At 52.4% G+C, this 21,969-nt stretch overlaps 1 protein-coding gene across 1 annotated transcript in view; it reads right to left on the bottom strand.

The window, feature by feature from the left end:
* Positions 1-21,969, bottom strand: part of SEMA5B (semaphorin 5B) — a 111,819-nt gene that overhangs the window by 35,467 nt on the left and 54,383 nt on the right. Inside the window, exon 2 of the mRNA XM_036243065.1 lies at positions 4,024-4,226. Within this exon, the coding sequence (XP_036098958.1) occupies positions 4,024-4,177 (154 nt within the window). The 5' untranslated portion in view covers positions 4,178-4,226. The remainder of the gene's footprint in view (positions 1-4,023; positions 4,227-21,969) is intronic.

The following is a 21,969-nucleotide window of genomic DNA, read 5'->3' as shown; positions in this document are numbered from 1 at the left end:
ATCCCTGTCTCTAAGGAAAAGTCTTCCCAGTCAAGGCCAAAACCTTTCATGCGCATTGGGTGGGTAGAAAGGAGACAGTGCAGCCCTCTGGATGGATGGGCAGCGGTGTGGGGAGGATATGCCTGGGGAACATTACCCAGCTGACTCCCTCTTTCCCTTCGCTGGAGCCCCCATCTCCTACCCGAGTGCAGGGCCCCTTAACAGCTCCCCCCCACCCCTGCCTCATGGATGGGAAGGAACTGACCAGTCACGAGAGAGCCTTGGGCAGAGGAACATTCATGCCCATGGGGGTAAAGATGAGGGGGGAACGTGAGGCCCTGGGCTTTCTCCCCACAGTGCATTAGCAACCGGCTCACAGGAGGCCCAAAGGAGTGTATATGTGTGTGTGTGATCCAAAGGAAATAAATCATTGCTCATTATCCCTCCACTACAGAGTAAAAGCAGCCCTTCATTTCTGCATGACAGGCAAACACTTAATCGCTCGCTGGAGAACTGGAGGTTTTGCGAGTTGGATGTTTTTCAGAAAACTGTGCAATGCATAATTTAAAAAAAGAAGAATAAGAAAGAAATTCTGCAACAGAATGAGGTAAACCCCTTGGTCTGCCTTTGCCCCCAGCAGGTGATTATGGCTTGGAAACAAGTGTCACGTTGCAATGACATTTGTACAATATTGCCATAAGGAGTAGATCTGCAGTCAGGTAGGCTGGGTTTCTAGCTGAACTCAGGGCCACTCTCAGAAATCCTGGCAGGAGATGATACTGTTTTAGAGACCAAGCCAAGCGTCCTCGTCCTCCAAGAATCCTTCCTGGAGTATTACCTCTCCAACCGATCTTATTTTGTTCCACATTCTCTCTCACCTTTTCTGTTCCATTCACAGTGTATGTTGTTCTCACTCTGAATGTGCTCGGGTGTGTTTTCTCTGGCTGGTGGGGGGGGGGGGGGGGGGTGAAGGGCTCGCCTGGGTGCTCCCCAACAGTAGCAACTGAGTCACACTTTAATTCCCTCTTTCCTTCTGACAGAGGTATTCCAGATGTGGGCAGCCAAACAGGGGAAGAGGTGGCATGACTGGGCTGAAGCAAACCAGGAGAAACTCCATCTAGGGACTTCTCAGCTCAGTCTTTGCTCAGGCCAGTCCTTGGGGAGGCGGGAAGAGGGAGAAGAAACAGGGCAGGAGCCAGGATGACAATGGGGAGGTGGGGGTCAGGGGAGTGGAAGATGGAGGCCCCTTCCAGTCTCTGTCCCTCTCTCCCAACGCAGAAGGGACCAACATGAGCAAAGGGGGAAGGGAGAGAGGTGCAGCCCTGTGATCCTGGGGGAGCCTTCCTGGGAAGGGAATCAGCTTCCTCTGATTACCCAGGCAAAGAGGACCAGAGGGAAGGCTGTCTTTAAAACACCAAGCACGTTCTGAGCTCCGTGTGCAGCGAAGGCTTTGGACAGCATCTTTAAGAGAAAAATGACATTCTCCATGATGCGCCTGTGATTTTAATTATGTATAGTCAATTCAATTACCCACTTTGTGGATTAACCACTGCCAGTTTTAACTCCATGTTGGCTTCTCCCTGCTGCCTAGAAGGGCCATGCTGTGGCAAAAGGAATAATGTGCAGGTCAAAGAGAAACACAGGTGGATCCCCCTTAAAAGAAACCCACGGCAGAAAATTTAACCTTACAAAACAGGAAAATGTCAGACTCTGCAACTGGCAGCTCTGGAGTATTGAGGGTTATTCACAGATCAATCAGGTGTCAGGGGAGAAGGAAACCATAGCTACAGGGTTGGAAACCTACAGATCGGTCAGAAATAAAATATAACCCATGAGGGGATCCTGGAAGCTGAGGGGTTGGTGCTGGGATGGATTATGGCAGCTTCTCTAGGACACAGTGTCACCCAGAAGACAGTCAATCACCCAACGTGAATTGAGCCCCTAGCGTGTACCCAGCCATGCAAAAGGATGTGGGGAGACAATGGAACTGGCTGGTCCCAGTCCAGGACCAACTGCACGGAGGGGCCACAGGGAGTGATATCTACGAAACAGTAAGAGATACTTGAGTTCTCAGAAAACTCTTGCTCACCTCTGAGGCCCACAGTGTCCAACCGTGTGCCTGGCGTCAAACAGGACCCAGTAAAAATGTAGTGAACACATAGGAAAGCCCAGAGCTGTCGGAATGGGGAAGGAGGTGAGTTGGCTTAGGCCAGGGGGTTGGGGGGGAAGCAGAGATGACCCCATCCTCCAGGATGCCAGTCTAGGACGACTGACCATCTCCTCTTGCCCAGAAATAAGGGAACTCCTCAGTGACTCACGGTCAACCACCTGTGTCAACCTGAGCCTCATTCCCTCATTCTGGAAGAGGGTGTGGTGGCAAGTCAAGTAATTAACATGTGAAGATCAAAGATGGTGTCAAGGAAGCCAGGAGCTCAAGAAACACATCTCCCACACCTCTGCCATCCCCACCTCCACCCAATTTGCTTTAACACAGAGCAGCCTGGCTGGGGAACAAGGATCCTCTGCTCTCATTCTGTTGTCCCTGCCCCAGAATCAGCCAGGCCAATAGTGCCCCTGGCAAAACCCCTGAGAAGAAATGTTTCATGAGGAGCTGCCAGAGGACCCCCATGTGAAGAAGACAGCCCCTAGCCCTCGGAATCCAGCTCCTTCTGTCCCCCACTTGGTCCTCCCCTTCAGTGATGGCCACCAGCAGCAGCTCGGAAGGCATCAGGAGTCTGAGGGTGTGCGCGCTCGTTTTGTAGGCTTAAAGACATTGCTAATTTAATGTAATCCACTTAAGCCTTCAAAGCCTGGATCCTAGCTCAAACAAGACAGCACGGAGAAAACAGCTGGAAAATCTCCCCGAGACAGGAGACAGGAGCAGCCCACAGCTGGGAATCCCACACTTCTAAGTGGCCCTGTCTCCCACCTCATGGCCCCCAACTCCTGTTTATACTGGCTCCTCACTCCCCCCAATCTCATGGATTTATTTGTTCACTCTAGTTTCCATCTCGCCCCTCCTAACAGGCTGTGGGATCCCAGAGGACAGGTGTGCTTCCCCCCGCGGCCCTGAGGGCGGAGCACCTGCTGGCTCGCAATGGCGAGCAAGTCAGGAGGCTCTGACCAGTCTCCCCAACCCTCCGCACCTCAACCCCCTGTTTGTAAAAGGAGGTGATAGCCTTGCCCTGCCTCCCTGCCAGGGGTACTGTGAAGGGGAAATAAGACAGGTGTTCATCAGACTTAAGAACTTGGGGACCCCTGAGACTATGTCAACGCAAGCTTCCATGAGGCGATAGACCCGAAGGTTGATGTGATTATAAAACCACCAGGGAGCCCCACACAGGCTCACAGGTCATGGGAGAACATGCAGGAAGCTCCAGTATTTGTTTTGCTATGTTTTTAGGTGACCATCAAATGTACATACGAATTTTAGAAACGTATTGAGAATCGCTAGACCCCTCAGAATGTGCACGCAATTCGCAAGCCCCAGTGTGGGAAACACTTTAACTGAACACTCTCCCGCCCTCTCTTGACAGACCGAAGGAGTTACTAGTGATCAGGGACCCCTTCCCTAGAGGTTCCCAGGACCCCAAAGACGGGCATCCCTGCACCACCTTAGAGCAGAAGGAAGCTTTGCGGAGATCACTAGGCACTGCTAACGAGTGCGTCATCTTCCGACTCCTCCAGAAGAGCCAAGACCTAGAGCCCACGCTTCCAGAAGAGCCAGAGCGGAGACGACCCACCAACCCTTGGCCAGTCCACCTGAGGTGCCCACACCTCATTCTCTAGCAAAGAAATCCCAGGGAAAGACATGGGATTCCTCCTCCTCTCCAGGTAAACGTGAGTGAAGGTCCTGAATAAATCGTCTGGAGACAAAATCAGACCCCTCCAGGCCGTGGCTGCCGTCCTTCTTACACATCTCCCTATCCTACGAAAAAGGACCATCCCAGGACTGCCAGCAGCCAGAGGGACCCTGCTGAGGTTGGACCTAAGTCCTCAGGACACGGTCATTGTCAAAAGAACTGAGGGGGCAGTGGCTCTCACCTGCAAAGGCCACGGTGGGGTGTTCCCTCAGGGCGCACAGCTGCTGCTCACCGCTGGGAGCGCTGGTGAGGTCCTGGGAGCTGGAGAGGTGGAACAGCAGCAGCGCGAGGCTGGGCGGCAACAGGGTGACAGCCAGGGGTCCCAGGAGCACCATGGTGGGCCCCTCTGGGGTCCCAGCTCCCAGAGGCAGGTGCAGGGAAGACCTGCAATGCAAACATTCAATCTCACCGCATGCTCGCTCGACAATTCCCACTTCTCCCAAGTTCCTCGTGGTTGTCGGTGGCCCCACAGATTTGTTTTTGGTTTGTTTAAATAAATGTATATCTTATTTATGTTAGTTAGAGTTTATTCTGCTCTAGTAATGCAAAGTTATAGATCATATCTTGAAAGCTAATTTCCCTTGGAATGGCGTTCTACACAAAACTGACAAATCGTAGAGCTTCTTATATTACGATTCCAAATGGCTTAAAACGTATTTTAATGATAAAAGTGGTATCTCAGGGATTTTAATAAATGGAGCTAGGACAAATGAATAGCCAGTTATAAAAATATAAATTTGGATCCATAACTCATACCTTATACTAGGAAAAATTCCAACTGGATAAAAGATTAAATGCTAAGAATAAAACCAACAACATACTAGAAGAAAATGTGGGTAGTAATCTTTGTAACCTTGGAGTGGAGAACCATGACTCAAAATGCAGAAACTATTAAAGAAAAGATTGACAAATTTAACTACATAAAAATCACAAACTTCTGCATGATTCCCTTTCCCCCAGCCCCCAAAACATCAAGCAAAATCGAAAGGTAAATGATAAACTGGAAAAAAAACCCACACACATTTGCAACTCATATCACAGACCAGGAGCAAATATTCCTACTATGTAAATAACTCCTGGAATCAAGAAGAAAAAAAATCAACAATCCAGTAGAAAAGGGATATAAATTCAAACAGGGCTTGAAAATATGAATGACACTTACTCTCACTCATAAGAGCAATGCAAATTAAAACTTAGACCTAGACAGCTCTGTTCACCTATCAGTTTAGCAAAAATCCCAGTTAGACAGCACGCTGTTGGCGAAGCTGGGGAAAAGGAGGCTTACTGCTGGCTGGTGTGCCATTCGGCAGCACCCGTGCAGGGGACTCTGGCAATGTCTGGCAAAATGACAGAGGTGTTTAACCTTTGACCTAATTTCTGGGATTCTAGACCAGTGCTACTTGAAGTATGGTCCATGGATCAGTATAAACTCTGATGACTCTGTGGCAAGATAAATGTAGATATTTGAGAATACGTGTTTAAAATCCTTTGTAGCTGCCCTGGCCAGTTTGGCTCAGCAGTTGAGCGTCGCGGACCAGAGAGTCCTGGGTTCGGTTCCCGCTAGGGGCATGTAACACCAAAAAAAAAAAAAAATCTTTTGTAGCCATTTGACAGTAATTTTTATGTCTATTGGATGTAATAACAAAATATCTGGGCTTGTATTTTGTAGTTTTTTTTTCAATTCACTTCTCTAGGGATTCACCTTTATTAAATTTTACATGATCATCCACCTGCAGCAGACTGTAAGTTGAAAAGTCACACCTGTTCCTTCATCACAGGTTGTTGAGAAACAAAACGGATGACAGAGGCCCTTGCTCGTGTGCAGTGCCTGACACAGAAGATTATCCCCTCGGCCTGCTGTGACAAGAAGACGGGAAACAATCCGCTGTCCAGCAACCTGAGGCTGCTTAAATAAGCTACAGTGTACCTTTGTAACGAAATACTGTGCAGCTCTAGAAAAGAATGGAGGGATATCGAGTGAAAAAGCAAGGTGAACAGCCGTGTAACAGCATGACACCTTTTGTGCTAAAGAGAAGGTAGAGATAAGAGTAGATGTTTACAGTTGCTTATCTTAGCGTTAACATACACTGGAAAAATAAACCAAACTACTTTTTTTTAAAAGGTTACTTATAAGTAGCAAATGGTGACCCAGGCTTCTCAATATATAACTTTAATATCATTTTCATTTTTTTGATAATAAATATGTCTAATAGTACCTAGTCCATAACAAATTTTAAAACCTTTTTGAAAACTAGATATGGTTCCCTAAAACTTCTGATATGACGGGCCCTGCTGCCTGACCCACACCGTCTGAACCAGCTGCCACCGCTCCCTTCACGCCCCTGCACTGTGGCACCGAGCTCTGTGGACCTCACATCCTTCCGTCTCCAGCTGAGCGACGTCTTGGTGTCACCTTCCTCACCTGGGAAATGAAAGGTTGAACTAGCTAGGGGGGTGGGGCGACCAATCGGAATCACTTCCACTGGGGGTGGAGGCCTGGACCCCCCAGGTGAGCCACCCCAGAGGTGGTTCTGTCGGTCTCCAGCCCCTGGGGCCCGTCTCTCTCTAAGACCCTTTGCTCCTAACCCTCCTCTCTCTTCCCTTCCCACTGCCGCTGCTCACCCAGGTCCGGAAAACTGCAGTAGGACGCTGTTCCTCCAGGCCTGTTTCCTCACCTGCGTGGATGGGGTAACACCTATCCTTGCATTGCTGCAAGGCTCAAGGAAATACTCCAGGGCCACACAGTGTGTGCCCAGCAGTGCCCCTTCTCCCTCACTCTGCCCCTCCTGCACCCACAGGGCAGTAGTTCCCAAAGCACCTCTTTGACCCCTTCCTCTGCCAGGCGAACCATCTCTCTGAGCAGAGACCCTCTGGGAGGGAGGTTCGGCTGGAACTCCCTGCCTGGGGTGATTTCTCACACTGTCTCACTGAGGTGTTCCTCAGTGCTAAACTGGGGCGTGGCACGGCACTGTGGTCCTGTCCTTGGTGTCTCCTTTCCCTGACACTGATCCCGGGCCCGGGGGAATGGGGAATCGAAGGCCAGGGCCAACTCTCTGGAGCCAGACAACCTGGGTTCAAATCCCAGTTCTTCTCCTCACTGGCTGCATGACTCCGGGAAAAATACCTAACTTCTCCCTGCCTTAGTTTCCCCAAATTGGGAGCGAGAATAGCAAAATCAACTCCCTCTGCAGATATAAGTATTAAGGGAATTACTATCTTTAAAAGGCTTGGCAGATGGTGAGCACCCATTAGTGAGAACAGGTCTGATGCCCCGGAGAGGCGGGGTGGGTGTAGGGGTGGGAGAGGGACTGGGAGAATTTCCTTTTGTCCTCTGGCACCTGTGGTGGATGCTTTCTATTTGTCCCTCCACTCTCTCTCCTCCTTCCTACTCTGTGCCTGAGCTGCACCCAGGGACCCCTTTCCTCTGGTCAATGGTGGGGGGAGGACACTAGCAGAAAGTGGGAGGAGGGATGGAGGGAGGAGGCAGCAGAGTGAGCTCCTGTCCAAGCTTCTGTGCCTCCAGGTTTCAGCAGTCAACCTTCTCTCCTCCCTTCAGGCCTAGGGGTGCCACCCCCGCCTTACCAGCCCCAGGGTACCCACAGCCAGCACTCCCTTGTGGTTCCCAAATCCCTTCCCACAGCTCGGCAAATAGTTCCTTGGCTAAACTGCCCTCCCATGCCCCAGTTTGTGCCATTTGTTTCCTTGGGGCTGCAACACCTAGTTGGTGATATTCAACGCATATGCAAATACCATCCTTTGAGACCTTAGCTGGGCTTTTCCTCTCCCAGCCGCTCAGAACATCTGAGGAGTTAGGACAACTGCTCTCCCCCCATTATTCCCAGCCCTCTCTCCTCCCCTGCTCCTTTCCCAGGCTTCCCCTCCCCAGGTCTGACTACCACCTGCACCCCCCCCCCCCCCGCCTGCCCTCTGTGTGGCCAGATCCTGAGCTTTGGGCCTGAATTAGGAGCACATCCAGAGCCCTCCCTGCCCCAGACCCCAGACCTTAAAGCACCTAATTTCCACAGGAGAAGTTCCACCCACTTATGGTTTTCATGCAAATATGTCTTCCAAGTCCCTCCTGAATCAATAATTGCTAGATTAATATCACTTCCTCCACCTGGGCTCCAGCACAGCGTGTCTGTTTGAGGGGAAGGGCAGGGAACGCAGCGTAGGAGGGGGTGGGAAGGACTGGGGGCAGGACCTGGGTTCCGGATCTCCTCCGCTCGGGTGAGGGAGGAGAAAGAGAGGACGAGAGAGCCAGAGCAGCAGATGGACGCGCACACCACACAGACCAAACGGTCACCCGGAGATAGACCGACCGGACACTAGTCAGGGAGGAGACAGGATCGGCCTTTTTCAGACGAGCATCCGGATCCTTAGGAGCGCAACGCGGGCAGGGCTGACTAGGAACCCACAGGGCTCACACACAGGCCTGTCCTGCCGTCACCTTCAAGGGCCTCCTCTGCCCTGTAGGCCTTAAGAAGGGTGCAAAGGAGGGGCGGAAGGACCGGGGCCACGAGGCATGGGGCTGGCGTTTGGGGTGCTGATGGGCAGGTCAGGCTCAGTGAGCCAGGGCATGCAGCTTGGCAAATGCCAGCAGATAGGGGACCACACCGAGAAAGGGGAAGAGTGGTCACCCCACCTCACTGGCAGTGTTACAGGCCTGACCTTCTGAACAGACTTCTAGACATGTGGTGGGGTAGTGACTTCCCAACTCCCAAGAATTCCTCATCTTTGGGAATTGTCTCCCCACCATCCACACATCCAACGGGAAGGCCCCGGGCAGCCTCATATATACACCTGTCCCCACCCCATCAGAGCTGCTGCCTCCAAGGCTGGTCATGTGGAAAACAGACCAGTCAGATGCTCTCCCATGGTAATTTGGGTGTATAACCCTCCCCTCCCCACCAGGGTCCAGTCGGTCTTTCTAGAGGAGCCTGGAGCAGGGGGTGCAGGAAGGTTGGGTGGCCGTCTTCCACCTGCCACGCGGGCTGAGATGATTGAAGGCAGAGACCAGTGACAGAAGACAGAGCAGAAACTCCCTGGGATGCTGACGACCTTCCAGTCCCCAGTCCAGTCCTTTCCTGAGGTCTGATACCTCCTACTCCCATGAGCCGCCCCCTCCTGGATCCAAGTAATAAAACTTCTCGTTTTTGCTGGTCAGTCAGAGCGTGTCAGACCAGGAGTCGCCTACGCAGTATCGCCTCCTCATGGCCGTTCCTGCCTCTCTCCTTCCTGCAGGAGCCTGGGTTTGGGCTGGGCGTGTGCCCTGCTCAGAGCGACTCCTAGCCTTCCAGATGGTGGCCCGCGAGGGCGGGAGGGAGGCAGAGGTGGGGTTTTCCTTCTTGCCACCTGGCCTGCAGGGAGGGTGGGTGGTACCACAGTGGTCTCCGCTGCCTTGAGCGACCGAAGGCCAAGGGATACAGATGGGGGCAGAAAGACAGGTGGAACCCGGGACATGGACGGCGGAGCCAGCAGTGGTCTGCCTGCCTCTGGACTTCTTCCCCATGTTTGACCATCCCAGTTCTGGGCCTGTTTCCTTGTCTGTGAAGTGGGGAGAATAAGAACACCTATCTCACAGAGTTGTTGTGAAGATTAAATGAGTTATTTTGCCTACCAGGCTTAGAACAGCACCGGCTGGGAAGTAGGCATGGTGCAAGGGTTGGCTATTATTACTATTATTATTAGAGAGAATAATTCACTCCTGACGTGTTCACACCATTGTTTCTCAGGTCTCAGTAATCATCAGCCAAGTACCACTCCTATCCCTGCAGATTGGTTTCTCATACTTACAACCAATACTCCGAAGGCAGACAAGAATTTCTATTTTTAATATGTTTGTCTGATCTGATGTTAAAATAATCCCGAAAGTTCTCTTCTGGCAGTGCGTAGCAGAAGTCAGCCGCCCTCCTGAGGTTTGCAGAGTACCCTGGGAAGTTCTGAGTTTGGGGGGCTGCCAGGCCTGCGTGTGAATCTGTTTCATCACCTGAACAGTAAGGATAATGGTCCCTCGTCTTAGGGTGTTCATAAAGCACCCAGAATGCTTGTAACTCTGGCACAGAGTAGGTCCTTTATGAAACGCGTTTGTAGAATGTATTCATATATGTAAAATATTAGCTAGTACCTAAGTATCTGCCCCAGGTTCTCTGTTCATTCATTTACACATAACTTCACGGAGCATTGACTGAATGCCTAGTATGTGCCGGCTCTGTATAGACGGGAAGTGAGGGAGGGGAGATGCCCATATGAGGAAAGTATGGTCCCTGCCCGCAGGGAGCTCATAGTCTAATGAGGAGAGGAGACATTTCCTCAACGGACACTGTATCATGAGGCAGAGACAATGGCCGACCGGGGTCCGGGGTCTGGATGGATAAGGGGACCCAGACCGCCTGTGCTGTGCCCTGCCTCGGGGCGCTTGTCAGTGGCTCTGCACAGGGTGCTTGCTCCGGGAGCTGGGGGAAGGGAGGCACAGCACCAGCTGACTCCTGCTATTTTGGGAAACCCTCGGTGATAAGGAAAGCATTTCCCGAATGATCTGCCAGAGCTTCTATAGGCTTCTCTCCCACTGCTGCCCAGTTCCCCGTAGTCCTCGATGTGGGGTCACGCTCATGTTGCCTGGAGGCGTGTGAATGCGTGTGCCGGTGTGTGCAGAGGACATGCCCCCCCGCAGGCACCCCCTTGAGGACACCTTCCCTGGACTTCTCGGGGCCCACTCTCCCAGCACGGAGTGGGAGAGGATTAGCCGAAACTGTGGGAGCGGATGAAACTGCTGCGCAAGAGAGAGAAGGGCAGAGGGCCAGGGCCAGGGCCGTCGGAAAGCCCGCAGTTACAGAGGAACCCCTGGCCTTCTGTCTGGGGCAAAGGATGAGGAGGACAGGGGAGGGGGGAGAGAGACAGACAGACAGACAGCTGAATTCCCCACAGAGCCCAGCCTGGCCTCCCAACAGGCTCCCTCTGTACAACAGCCCTCCCCTGCTTGCCAGAAGGCTGCCCTCCTGTGGCGGAGAGGCTGAATCGCCACACTGAGGACCACCAAATCCTTCTTATCCCTCCAGTCTGAGGGCGAAGAAGGGGTCCCAGCCCTCCAGCCAGGTCCAGTGCTACATGGAGGCATGGCTAGATGGGCAGGGGCAGATCGGGGTGGGGTCTGAGGAGGGGGGCAGGCTGCCCGAGCAAGGGGAGTAAGAGAAGGCCAACGGGACGGAGGAGGCAGAGCTCAACTGGGCCTTGGGGACAGGAAGGGGACCCTCCCCAGGCATCGGAACAGAGCGTTCCAGGCTGAGGGAACCGCAAACGGCGCAGGGAAAGTCTTGGTTGGCCCTGGACCATCCTCACATAACCCAGGAGGCCGGAGAAGGGCAGAGTGAGATGTGGAGGGAGATGAGTCTGGAAGACTGAGGCCAGATCCCGGGAGACTTTAGCATCGGGAGGTTTCTTCTGCTGAAGAGGACGACCCGTTGCCGGTTTAAGGCAGTGGCAGGATGAGGTCGGATCTGGGCTTAGGTGGCGGCAGGCAGAGGGAGGGGTGGGTTGGAGCAGGCCACCTGTCTGCAGTGCAACTCTCAGAACCAGATTGACTGGGTGCTCTTCTCCCAGAGAACCCAGCCCCACAGCAGGAGCACCGCTGGATCTCAGCCCCAGTGGACTCCATGGAGGACACACCAACCCAGCTGCGGGGGTGGCCCTGGATAGACACAGGAGAAAAGGAAGGACCAGGTAAGAGAGCTAAGCCCTCGAATTACTGCTGCAAGGGGGACCCTCCGGAGCAACCAGGGGCCTCTTCTTCTGATTGATAAAGGGGTAATCGGAAGGGAAAGACCACCTACGACCTTAGAAGACGAGGGCCTGGAGAAACATGGCTGCTGTGTATGGAGACTGTGGCAGGCACTATGCTACGCTCTTCCCTGCAAGACCTCATGGCAGTTTGGCAAGGTGCCTTTGTGGTCACCATTCGCAGTTGATTGGAAGAAACAGAGGTGAGTGGGGCTGGGGGAGGCACCCAAGGTCCCAGTGCCCATGGATAACAGAGCAGGGATTGAACCCCAGACGGTCTGCTGTGGAACCAGGCTCCGGGCCATCACACACCCTGTCCTCCCTGGAGGGGAATGGCCCCGGCCCTCCTGGCACCTTCTGTAGCCCTGGCTCCGAGAACTCTCCAAGCAGCCTTAGAAGCTTAATTTGGTTTCCTGAGTTGCCTTCCTGACCAGGGGGAGCACTTTCTAACTATGCATTATTAAACTGACTTCCTGCTGCAAATGAGCCTCCTGTGAGTTTGGAATGTGGGAGCCAGGTTTTCCAGGTCCTGGACGGCTCTAGAGAAAAAAATTCTGTCGGCTGCCAATGGACAGGGAAGAGTCCAGAGGCCCCAGCCCAGCACGCAACAGCCTGGGAGACTCCCCCAGCCCAGGCGACAGCCAGGGGCCAGAGTGGAGGCAGAGAGCCGAGATGTCTCCTTTTATCCCCACCGCAAGCTCGGTGCTTAAGTCCTTGAGGACCTTGGGGAAGGGGGTCAGCAATCCTCCTTCCCGGGTCTCCTCCCTCCTTGCCTCATTCAAAGAGACCACTTGGCTGCCTGCCTGGGAAAGGAGGAGGAAAATAGAAGGAAAAGAAAAGAAGAGGAAATAGGGGGGAAACCAAGAGCAGGAAAGAATGTATTCTGTCCGCAGTTTGGTGGGGAGGGGAGGCGTGGAGCGCGCCCCCCCAGGGCCAGAATGCCATCTTCCCACCCACCCATCACTCACTACTTGGGGGTCAAAGTGTAGCCAAGCTCAGCACAAAGATAAAATCGAGATGCAGACTCCTTCCCACTGCTCTGAATAGAGCAGATTGGATACGGATTTTCCCCTTTTCTTCCCACGTAGACCATGTGGGTGACTGGGACCAGAGGGAAGGATGGGACAAGGTGGGGGAGGGGACAGAGGCTCAGAGAGACTGCCCAGCACTTCTTAGCTCTGGAACCTGGAGGTGAGGGCGCCGATGCCTCCTCCACCCCATGCCCTTCCCAGGGGCAAGTTCATTCCCAGACTCTGCATTCTGCTCTGGGGTCTGGATTGGACCAGGCTGGGTTGGGTTCTCCTCTCCTCTGCAGGTTTCCCAGCAAACTAAAAGTCTTGTGCGTTTGTTTGTCCCATCAGTGATTGGCAGTCCTTCCTGCAGTCCCACCCACACCCCTCCCCAACTGCAATCAAAGGAAAAATGTGATCAGGAAAAGCTTAATACGAAGAGCTCTTAAAGATCATTGGGTTCAGTCCTGGCCTGTTTGGCTCAGCGGTTGACCATAGGCCTGCGGACCAGAGAGTCCCAGGTTCGGTTCCCGCTAGGGGCAGGTACCACACACACAAAAAGTATCAATGGGTTCAACCCTGTGTTTTACAGATGAGGAAACTGAGGCTTGGGGGAGAGTACAGAGCAGGAGGCTGGCAAGAGAACAGAGGCCAAACAACAACGCATTCTTACACTGCAGGCAAGGCCTTAGCTCTTTACAGTATGTCCTTTCATCTTCACAACGCCCTCGTGAGGCAGCTACTGTCATCATCCTCATTTCACGGATGAGAAACTGAGGTACAGGCCAGTCGAGTCACCTGTACAAGGTCAAACATGTAGAAGCCAAATCCAACCCAGGCAGCGGGGCTCCAGACCTGCCCCGTGCCCAGTCCCAGCGTACCACGCAGGAAAGCGGCATTATTGGACACGGCCTGGGGAAACCTCTGAGGCACAGCCCACCCCCATCCTGTGTGTCCAGCCATGGGCTCCAGGCTTGCTGCCATGAACAGCGTCTGTCAACACAGGGTCAGGACTAAGAGAAGAATGGAAAGGCGATGCCTACATCATTGGGAAAATGAGCACTGGGCACCTCGTGAGGGTAACTTTGCAGAGATGACCTGCGTGCAGAGGACGACGGACAAACGCGCGAGGAAGAGAACCTCAGAGGCAGAAGCCCTGGCTCGGAAGCAGGACGCTGCCTCGTGCTGTAGGGCAGCTGTGATGAAATAAGGTAACCCGCACATCTGGTTGGGGCTGGCACAGATTAGCGTTATGAATGGTGTTGGTGGTGGTCACGCTAAGGTGGTGTGACGGAGAGTAGGGATTTTTTTCTGTTTCCCAAACATTCCGTAATATTTTGTTGCTTTTGCAATGAGAAAGGAAACAAAGAAGGCTTGCCTGCTTTAATTGCTGGAATTAAATGCTAAGGATGTTGCCAAACATGAACCAAGTTTATCTAGTCATTAGAGCAGCCTCCTTCTTCTCCTCCCCGTGGGCAAGCTCTCTCTGCGGAAACACTCCACTACAGATATTCCATGGCTATCTAAAATGAAACCGCATTTGAATACATGCCTGCAGCTCAGAAACAGACGACAAATCCAGTGAAAGACCTGGGCTTTCTTGGGGTTTCAATGACAGGTTCACCTGCTCAACATAAACCTTCATGGGAGGGCCTGTCTCCCCTTCCTCTCCGGAGCCCCCCTCCCTCTCTGGAGCATGGCCCCTCGGCACCAGAGAGCTAGTTCTGCTGTCATTCAAAGAGCTTCCAAAGAGATGGATGGTGCCCAGGGCTGCAGGACAGTGCCAATGCCCTGCATACCACTGACTATACACGTAAAAATTGTTAAAATGGACCTGGCAGTGTGGCTCAGTTGGTTGAGTGTCTTATGATGCATCAAAAGGTTGCTGACTTGATCCCCAGTCAGGATACATGCCCTGGTTTTGGGTTCGATCCCTGGTCGCGTGTGTATGGGAGGCAACCAATTGATGTTTCTCTTTCTCTCAAATGAATAGAAACATTTTTTATTTTGAGAGAGAGAGAGAGATGATGTGAGAGAGACACAGCAACTGGTTGCCTCCCACAAAACCCCGACCAGGCTGGGGTATGTGACCTCGACCTGAATCAAACCCTCGACTCTTTGGTCTGCGGGCCGACGCTCTAACCCCTGAGCCAAACCAGCCAGGGATAGAAACTTTTCTATAAAATTGTTCAAATGGGTTGGTGGGAATGTGATACGGTGCAGTTCTATGTAAAAACAGTATGGTGGTTCTTAAAAAAATTAAACATAGAATTACCATATGATCCAGCAATTCGTTCTGGTATATACCCAAAGGAATTGGAGGCAGGGACTCAACAGGATATCTGTACACCCATGTTCACAGCAGCATTATTCACAATAGCCCAAAGGGGGAAGCAACCCAAGTGTCCATCCACGAATGAATGGACAAGCAAATTGTGCCATATCCACACAATGGAATATTGTTCACCCTTAAAAAGGAATGGAAGTCCGACTCATGCTACAACATGGATGAACCTGAGGACATAATGCTGAGTAAGTAAAGCCAGACACAAAAGGATGAATATTGCGTAATTCCACTTGCATGCGGTACCTAAGACAGTCAAACTCACAGACAGAAAGTGGAATGGTGGCTGCAGGGGCTGGGGGAGGGGAACGGAGAGTTGCTATGTAATGGGTACAGAGTTTCAGTCTGAGAGGATTCAGAGTTCTGGAGATGATGGTGGTGATGGTTATGCAACATGTGAATGTATTCACTTCTATTGAGCTATGCACTTAAAAATGGCTAAGATGGGAAATTTTATGTTATATGTATGTTATTACAATTTAAAAAGAGAGTTCCTAGAACCCATGGAACAGGAGAACCAGAGGGTGAGCTGCTGACACCCCAGAGGACGGGGTCTTCTGCCGTTCTTCCTTTTTTTTAATTCTCATCCAAGGATATTTTTCCATTTTTGTTCAGACAGAGAAAGCAAGAGAGAGCCGGGGGGGGAGAGAGAGAGAGAGAGAGAGAGAGAGAGAGACATTGACATGAGAGGGACATATCAAGTGGTTGCCTCCTGCATGACCCCAATCAGGGCCGGGGACAAATCGCAACCGTACGTGCCCTTGACCGGAATCAAACCCCAGAGTCTTGATCCGCGAGCCGATGCTCTAACCGCTGAGCCAAACGAGCCAGGGCTTCTCCCACCCTTTCCACAGAGTGGCACCCACTGCCGGCCCCTCCCTGTCCCCCAGGGCACGCTTACCCCTGACCAGTGAGTGGAGCGAGCCTGCCACTGTATTCATGTCCTGTTGCTGCTGAAACCAACTGCACAGGCCTCGTGGCTCCAAACGACACATTTATTCTCGTACATTCTGTAGGCTAGAAGTCCAACATGGGCCCCAGCAGGCTACAATCACTGTCGGCTGGACTGCGTTCCCTCCTGGAGGCTTAGGGGAGAGTGTATTTCCTCGCCTTTTCCAGCTTGTAGAGAGGCTCCCACATTCCACCTCAGGGCCAGCAACACTGCCTCACTCCAACCCGGGATGTTTCTCCATTGATTTTTAGATACAGTGGGAGGGAGGGAGGGAGGGTAAGAGAGAAATATCGATGTGAGGGAGACACATTGATTGGTTGCCTCCCGCAGGGCCCCGACCAGGGCATGGGATCGAACCTGCAACCTGGTACATGCTTTTGATTGGGAATTGAACCTGAGACCCTTCGGTCCTCGGGCCACGCTCCAACCGCTGAGTAAAAGCGTCTGAGCTCTCTAACAGTCTCCATAGGCACAGCCTCCTCTGCCGCAGCTGGGAAAGCTTCTCTGGTTTTGAGGACCTGCGTGGTTACACTGGGCCAACACGGATGATCCAGGGTGATTACTGTTCCGGTCCTCAACGGGATCGCATCAGCAAAGTCCCTTTTGCCACCTGAGGTAACGTATTCACAAGCTCAGGGAAAATGACACGGAGGGCCATTCTTCTGTCTGCCCCCCCATCCACACCCCTACCCAGTCGTTCACACGTGGAAATGTTTCTGGCACAAGACTCACTGGGGCCTGGATTTCTGACGAAGGAAGCAGGGTAGCCGGCAGGTCTGGGCCGCAGTCTCGGGGAGGAAAACAGAAGCTGTAGATGCGGAGATGGTCAGGGGGCATGAGGCGTGAGCCACGTGTTGGGGAGAGAGGACTGGAGATGGGGAGACGCGCACAGAGAAGGGGAGCGGTGCATCCCATGGGAGAGAAGACACACAACATACAAAGGTGAGATCAGGCGACAGGCCTTCTAGGTTTCAAACAAAGACATTCATGAACCCGGGCACCAAAGTTTTACCAAAGGGCGATTATTATTCACTTCCTGGAAGGATTTTCCAAAGCATTCTTCAAGTAATGAGTTCCACTGTGTTCTTAAAATAGGATTTACACCCAATTTTTCAGCAACACATGAAGGGATGCTTGTAAATCTACTGAAACGAGGTGAGAGCAGTAACATCTGCCGCCTCTGAGCCGCGGTGTCACAGCAGCGGGGAGGGGCGCGGGCGGGACGGCAGTCCCTGCCCCGAAACCATCCGTTTCCCCTGCGAGCTTTCCTCTTTCCACGGGGCGCAAACCAAGCCCAGACAGGGGTGGGGAAGGAAGGAAAACCCCAGGTCGAGGACTGGCCCCAGGGCCCCTCACCCCAAGGCTCCACTCCGTCTGCCTTTCCTTAGAGAGGAGAGAAATGGGGGGCGGTGAGGATCGTGTGGGTGTTGGTAACAGAAGCTGCACCCCTCCCACCTGCACACAGCACTCAGGGCTCACCTAGGGGTGCTTTCTGGAATGACACTGAAGCTTTCAAGTAGGGACAAATCCTACCATTCTAAAGTTATTCGGGGAAAAAAATCCAAATGGTCTGAAACAGGTAAACTTGCCAGGATGTAAGTAGTTGATTTCATGTCTCTTTGGGGAGGCAGCGAGCACAGGGCACCAGCAATCATCAGGGTGTTGGCCCCATTTCTCCCCTCTTGGCCACAGAGCCTGCTGGAAATCCTCCCTGGGCTTTATTGCATCTTTTATGGCAAGATTTTAGTGCCATAAAATCTTGGACACTATACATATTTCTGTGCCATTACAGTGTCCAGGTTCCCTCTAATGGCTCAGTTGACCCTAACTTTCATTTTTTGGTTCCTTTTCCCAAATAGGTGGCTCTCCAAGCTTCCATTCACAATTCCCCCTTCTCTCCCTCTGGCTGCTCCCAGAGTGGTCTCCGCGGCCCACCAAGGTTTCCGTTTTCACCCCGGGTCCGCAGGTCCCCAGCCCCTCTCTCTGGACTCCAGACTGCAGCCTGTCTCCATGTCACCCGCACCCAGACGGCTCTGCAGCAGGCTGCCCCATGAATTTGTCCTCCTTCTCCCTTAACCTGCTCCCCCTGCGTCCCCATGTCTGTCAATGGATCTGCATCCCTAGGTGTCCTGACTCACATCTCAGCATTCCCAGACTCCCCTCTACCTCATCTCCCACATCCGGCCCAGGGTTGAGTCCTGGCGCTTGTACTTCCACAGCGGATTCCAACCCAGATGTCCTCAGGGCTGGCGGGCGACACGCGGGCTCAGAACGTAGGGCGGGGCGAGGCGGGGTGGGGTGGGGCAGGATGGGAGGACAGTGCCCCTTTGGACAGGACGGCTGTGACTCAGCTCCCCTCTTCCCCAGCTGACTATTGCCTTCTCAGGACCTGGGCCCAGATCTGTCCATTTTTAAAGAAAGTCTACACATCTGATTTATATTCCCTTATTTTTAAATGCTGGCAATTACTTGTGTTTCTTGAAATCCCTACTTACACCAAACACAACATGCCTGCGACCTCGGTGCTTCAGCCTCTCTCCCGCTTTCGTGCTCCCTGTTCCCAAGGCCAGCGTGTCAGTATATCCACACTGGTCCCGGACAAGAAATGTCTGCTCGGGCACCTTCTCGGCCTCCCTCTGCCGGTCTCAGGCCCGAACAGTGCTGGACTCTTTAGAGGGGGAGAGAACGGTGAGGGTGAAGGAAACAGAAGAGAAGGCTGATGCCACTCAGGGTGACAGAGCCATTAATTAACCGAGTTAAACATCTGGTGTTTAATTAACACCCTCCCTCCTCTCTGGTTCTCCCTCCCGTTCCCTCTCCCAGCAGGGCCCCTGGGTGAATGAAGCAGGAGCAGGAAGCTGGCGGCAGATGGGGAAATGGGATGGGAGGTCCTGGCTGGAGGCAGGACAGGGGAGGGGTGGGGAGGTGCCCATGTGTTGGAAGGAAGAGGACAGGTTAGGAAGAAGCAGGTTTCTGCTGCAGTAAGAGAGACTCAGACTCGACCAGAGGTTTCTTGGGCAGGAGCTGGGGGCAGAAGCTTGGTGCCTAGGACAGGACATGAAGTCCACAGCTCTCCTGGGGGCAACACCGTTGGTTGCCTCCCTGATACTCATTCTGCCATCGGTCTCGACAACAACCCCAGGTTGCAGAGAGTGGCAATGTGGCCAGACCCGGGTAACTCGCTCTCCCAACATGTCACGCAGTTAGGGATGGTTATGTGCATAGTGCTAGCCAATGAAAAATAAGCTGAAGTCTGTTACCGACCCTAGGAGAATGCTGCTTTCCTTATAAGGGAATAGACTCAGCTGGCACCAACTCCCTCCCGCCAGTCTCCTTCCTGCCTTCCAGAGGAACTTGATGTCTTGAACCGCAGCAGCCGTTTTGACACTATGAGACTAGAGGCATGAGAGAGACCAAGAGGACAGTAGAATATCCTGATGCCGCTGGGCCAGTGTGCAAAGACCAGCAGCTGCCACCAACTCCGGACCTCTTGTTAAGTGATTAAATGAATCCCTATGTTTCTAGTTCTTGTTGGTGGTGTTTTTCTGTTACTTGCACCCAAAAGAATTCCTTAGTGATACACTCTCTTCTCTAAATCCTCTTCTCTCCAGGGAGATAAACTGACCTCTTGCTTAATTAGAGTTGAGTGAAGTCAAGAGCAGACACTGCTGCTCAGAGCATTTCCCAGCCTGCACTGCCCAGGACCGGAACCGGGGACTGGAAGGGGACAGCAGTGTGGGCTTGGCTGCATTAAGTGCTGAGCTCCGAGGGCGGCCCTCTCATCCCCAGCAACAAGCACAGAGCCTGCCATGCAGTGGGAGCTCAGCTGACACGTGTTGTGTGAATGAATACATGAATGGATGGATGTGCCACGGCTTGGCACAGGTGTCCCAGTGACAACCAGCTGGCAGGAAAGGACTCTCTAGCCGCTAGCTTGAATCTAGCTGATTCAAGAGCCACCCTTCTGCAAGGCCGGCCTGCAAAACACCCCTTCACGAGGTCCCCACCCCAGATCCTATGATGCCCACCCACCCTCTTATCTAGACTGAAAGCCCCTTAGGCAGATGCCACAATCTTTTAGAAGCCTCCAGAAATCACCAGTGTCTTGAACACTGAAGATGGCTGCTGAGTGCTTTCATTGGAGGTTGATGCTTTGGAGGGGAGCTAAGAAGTTAATGATATAAAGAGCTACTCAGAAAAGAGGCACCCTAAAACAAATAGTCCCCAGATGTCTGTAGTACTACCTGAAATTTACCATTAGACATGGACTTTTTTGACTAGCTAGGTCTCCTTAAATGAAACACTTAACCACTCTGAGCAACAGTTTGTATAATGGAAATAATAACAATAAAACCTCTTTCCTAGTGCCCTTGTGAGAATCAAATCAGCGTGAAAAGTACATTTTAAGAATGTTTATTAAAATAAGTCTTTAAATGTGATTAGTCTTGGAAGAATTATCCCAGCAATTATTCACTTTTGAATGTAATCCTGCAGCTCTTGGGCTGGAGAAGAACCTGAGACCTCCACCTTCCCAACTGCTTCACAGATGACCTCTATGCCATCCTCAGGTGAATGTGAGGAATTTCTTGATTTGAATTAATGTGGCAATTCATGGGAGCAAGAGGAGAGGACAATGTGGGGGAGGAAGAGCTCTGTAGTAGGTGCTGCTGGTGCCCTGCCCGGGCCCCCATTCCTGGGCGGGAACACCTACCTCCCGTCCCTCAGCAACCTGCCCAAGGGACTGGCCTTAGCCCAGGGCAGTATCCTTACCAGCTGTTCCTGGGAGACCACAGCCCTCACCCTCACTGCAGGGCCTCGGGCACTCGCCCCAGACTTGGGTGTAAAAGCTCTGTATAACCACTGTGGTGCCATTTCTGCTTCCCTTGTGCCCTCTCCGGTGTTGTGGCACTTCCGTCAACCACCTGTGCCACAGTGTCAGCTCAGGCTCTGCTTCCAGGGAACCTGTCCTAAGACAATTCCGCAGGGGCCCTTTGCAGAGGAGGGCTGACAAGATGCTGGTGTCAGGACCAAGATGCACCTCTCTGTTGTCCCAGGGCTCTGCCCCCTCACCCTGTATGCAACACAAAGCGGGGGCAGGCCCAGCCCTCAACCCCTCCAGGACTGGAGCCTTGACTAGAGCTGGTACCTGTACCTCCACCCTCCATGCTCTCCTGATCGCCTCAACTCCCTCCCCTCTCTCCAAGGAAATGTGTAAATCCTCTCCAAGGCCCCGCGACTTGTTCCTGGAAAGCTGTAAATGCAAAAATCAATTGGCTTCCATGTCACAAAATTATCAGGATGGGCCCCCAGGAACGTTTCGGTCCACAGACTCGTGGTATTAGTGGAGAAAGGGCCTTGGGAGACAGTGCAACTCTCTTTTAGAGTTTAATTTGGATTATACTTCTGTATCCGTGCCCTCCTCTCTCATTATAATCATTATACTTATGGTCTGCTTTATTCTCCTCTGAACCATGAACACAGCCAGACAGAGTAGGAAATGCATAGATGCTAATCCCCCATCCCAGGCCCTGTTTTCAAGACTGGTCTCCCTAGAAGCAGTGAACTTGAATCAGAAGGAACTTGGTCCTGGGGGTGACAGCGCAGTGGGTGGGGCGGGGTTTGAAAGGGTCTGAGAGGTCCAGCCCCCAGGTACTGTGCCTCTCAGATCAGAAGGGAAGGAAGAGGTTTGCACCCACATACCAACACAATTGGAAATATTTCTTTATAAGAAAAAAATGGGGAAATCTGGTACATTTGGATCTTCTGAGGTTAGACATCTGAGGTCATCCTGTCCATTCCCCTGGGCTCCAGACAAGATGGCCCCGCTTCACTCCAGGACAGCTGGCTTTGGGAAGGGGGGTCACTTCATGTCAACACTACTCGTGACCTCATCAGTGTCTGGTGCTCCTCACTATCAGGACATTCTTGTATCTTTTCTACTCCATGAACCGACATTTATCAAGGGCCTTAATAAATGTCATGGGCCTCAAGTACTGGGGAGAACACTGTGTCTCTCTTTGGGGGACCCCTCTTTTGAGAATTCCATGT

The sequence above is a fragment of the Molossus molossus genome, unplaced genomic scaffold (assembly GCF_014108415.1).
Source record: "Molossus molossus isolate mMolMol1 unplaced genomic scaffold, mMolMol1.p scaffold_m16_p_5, whole genome shotgun sequence".
In the NCBI taxonomy this organism is placed as follows: domain Eukaryota; kingdom Metazoa; phylum Chordata; class Mammalia; order Chiroptera; family Molossidae; genus Molossus; species Molossus molossus.
The sequence above is the reverse complement of the archived record's forward strand: the minus strand, read 5'-3'. Positions and strand labels throughout refer to the sequence as shown.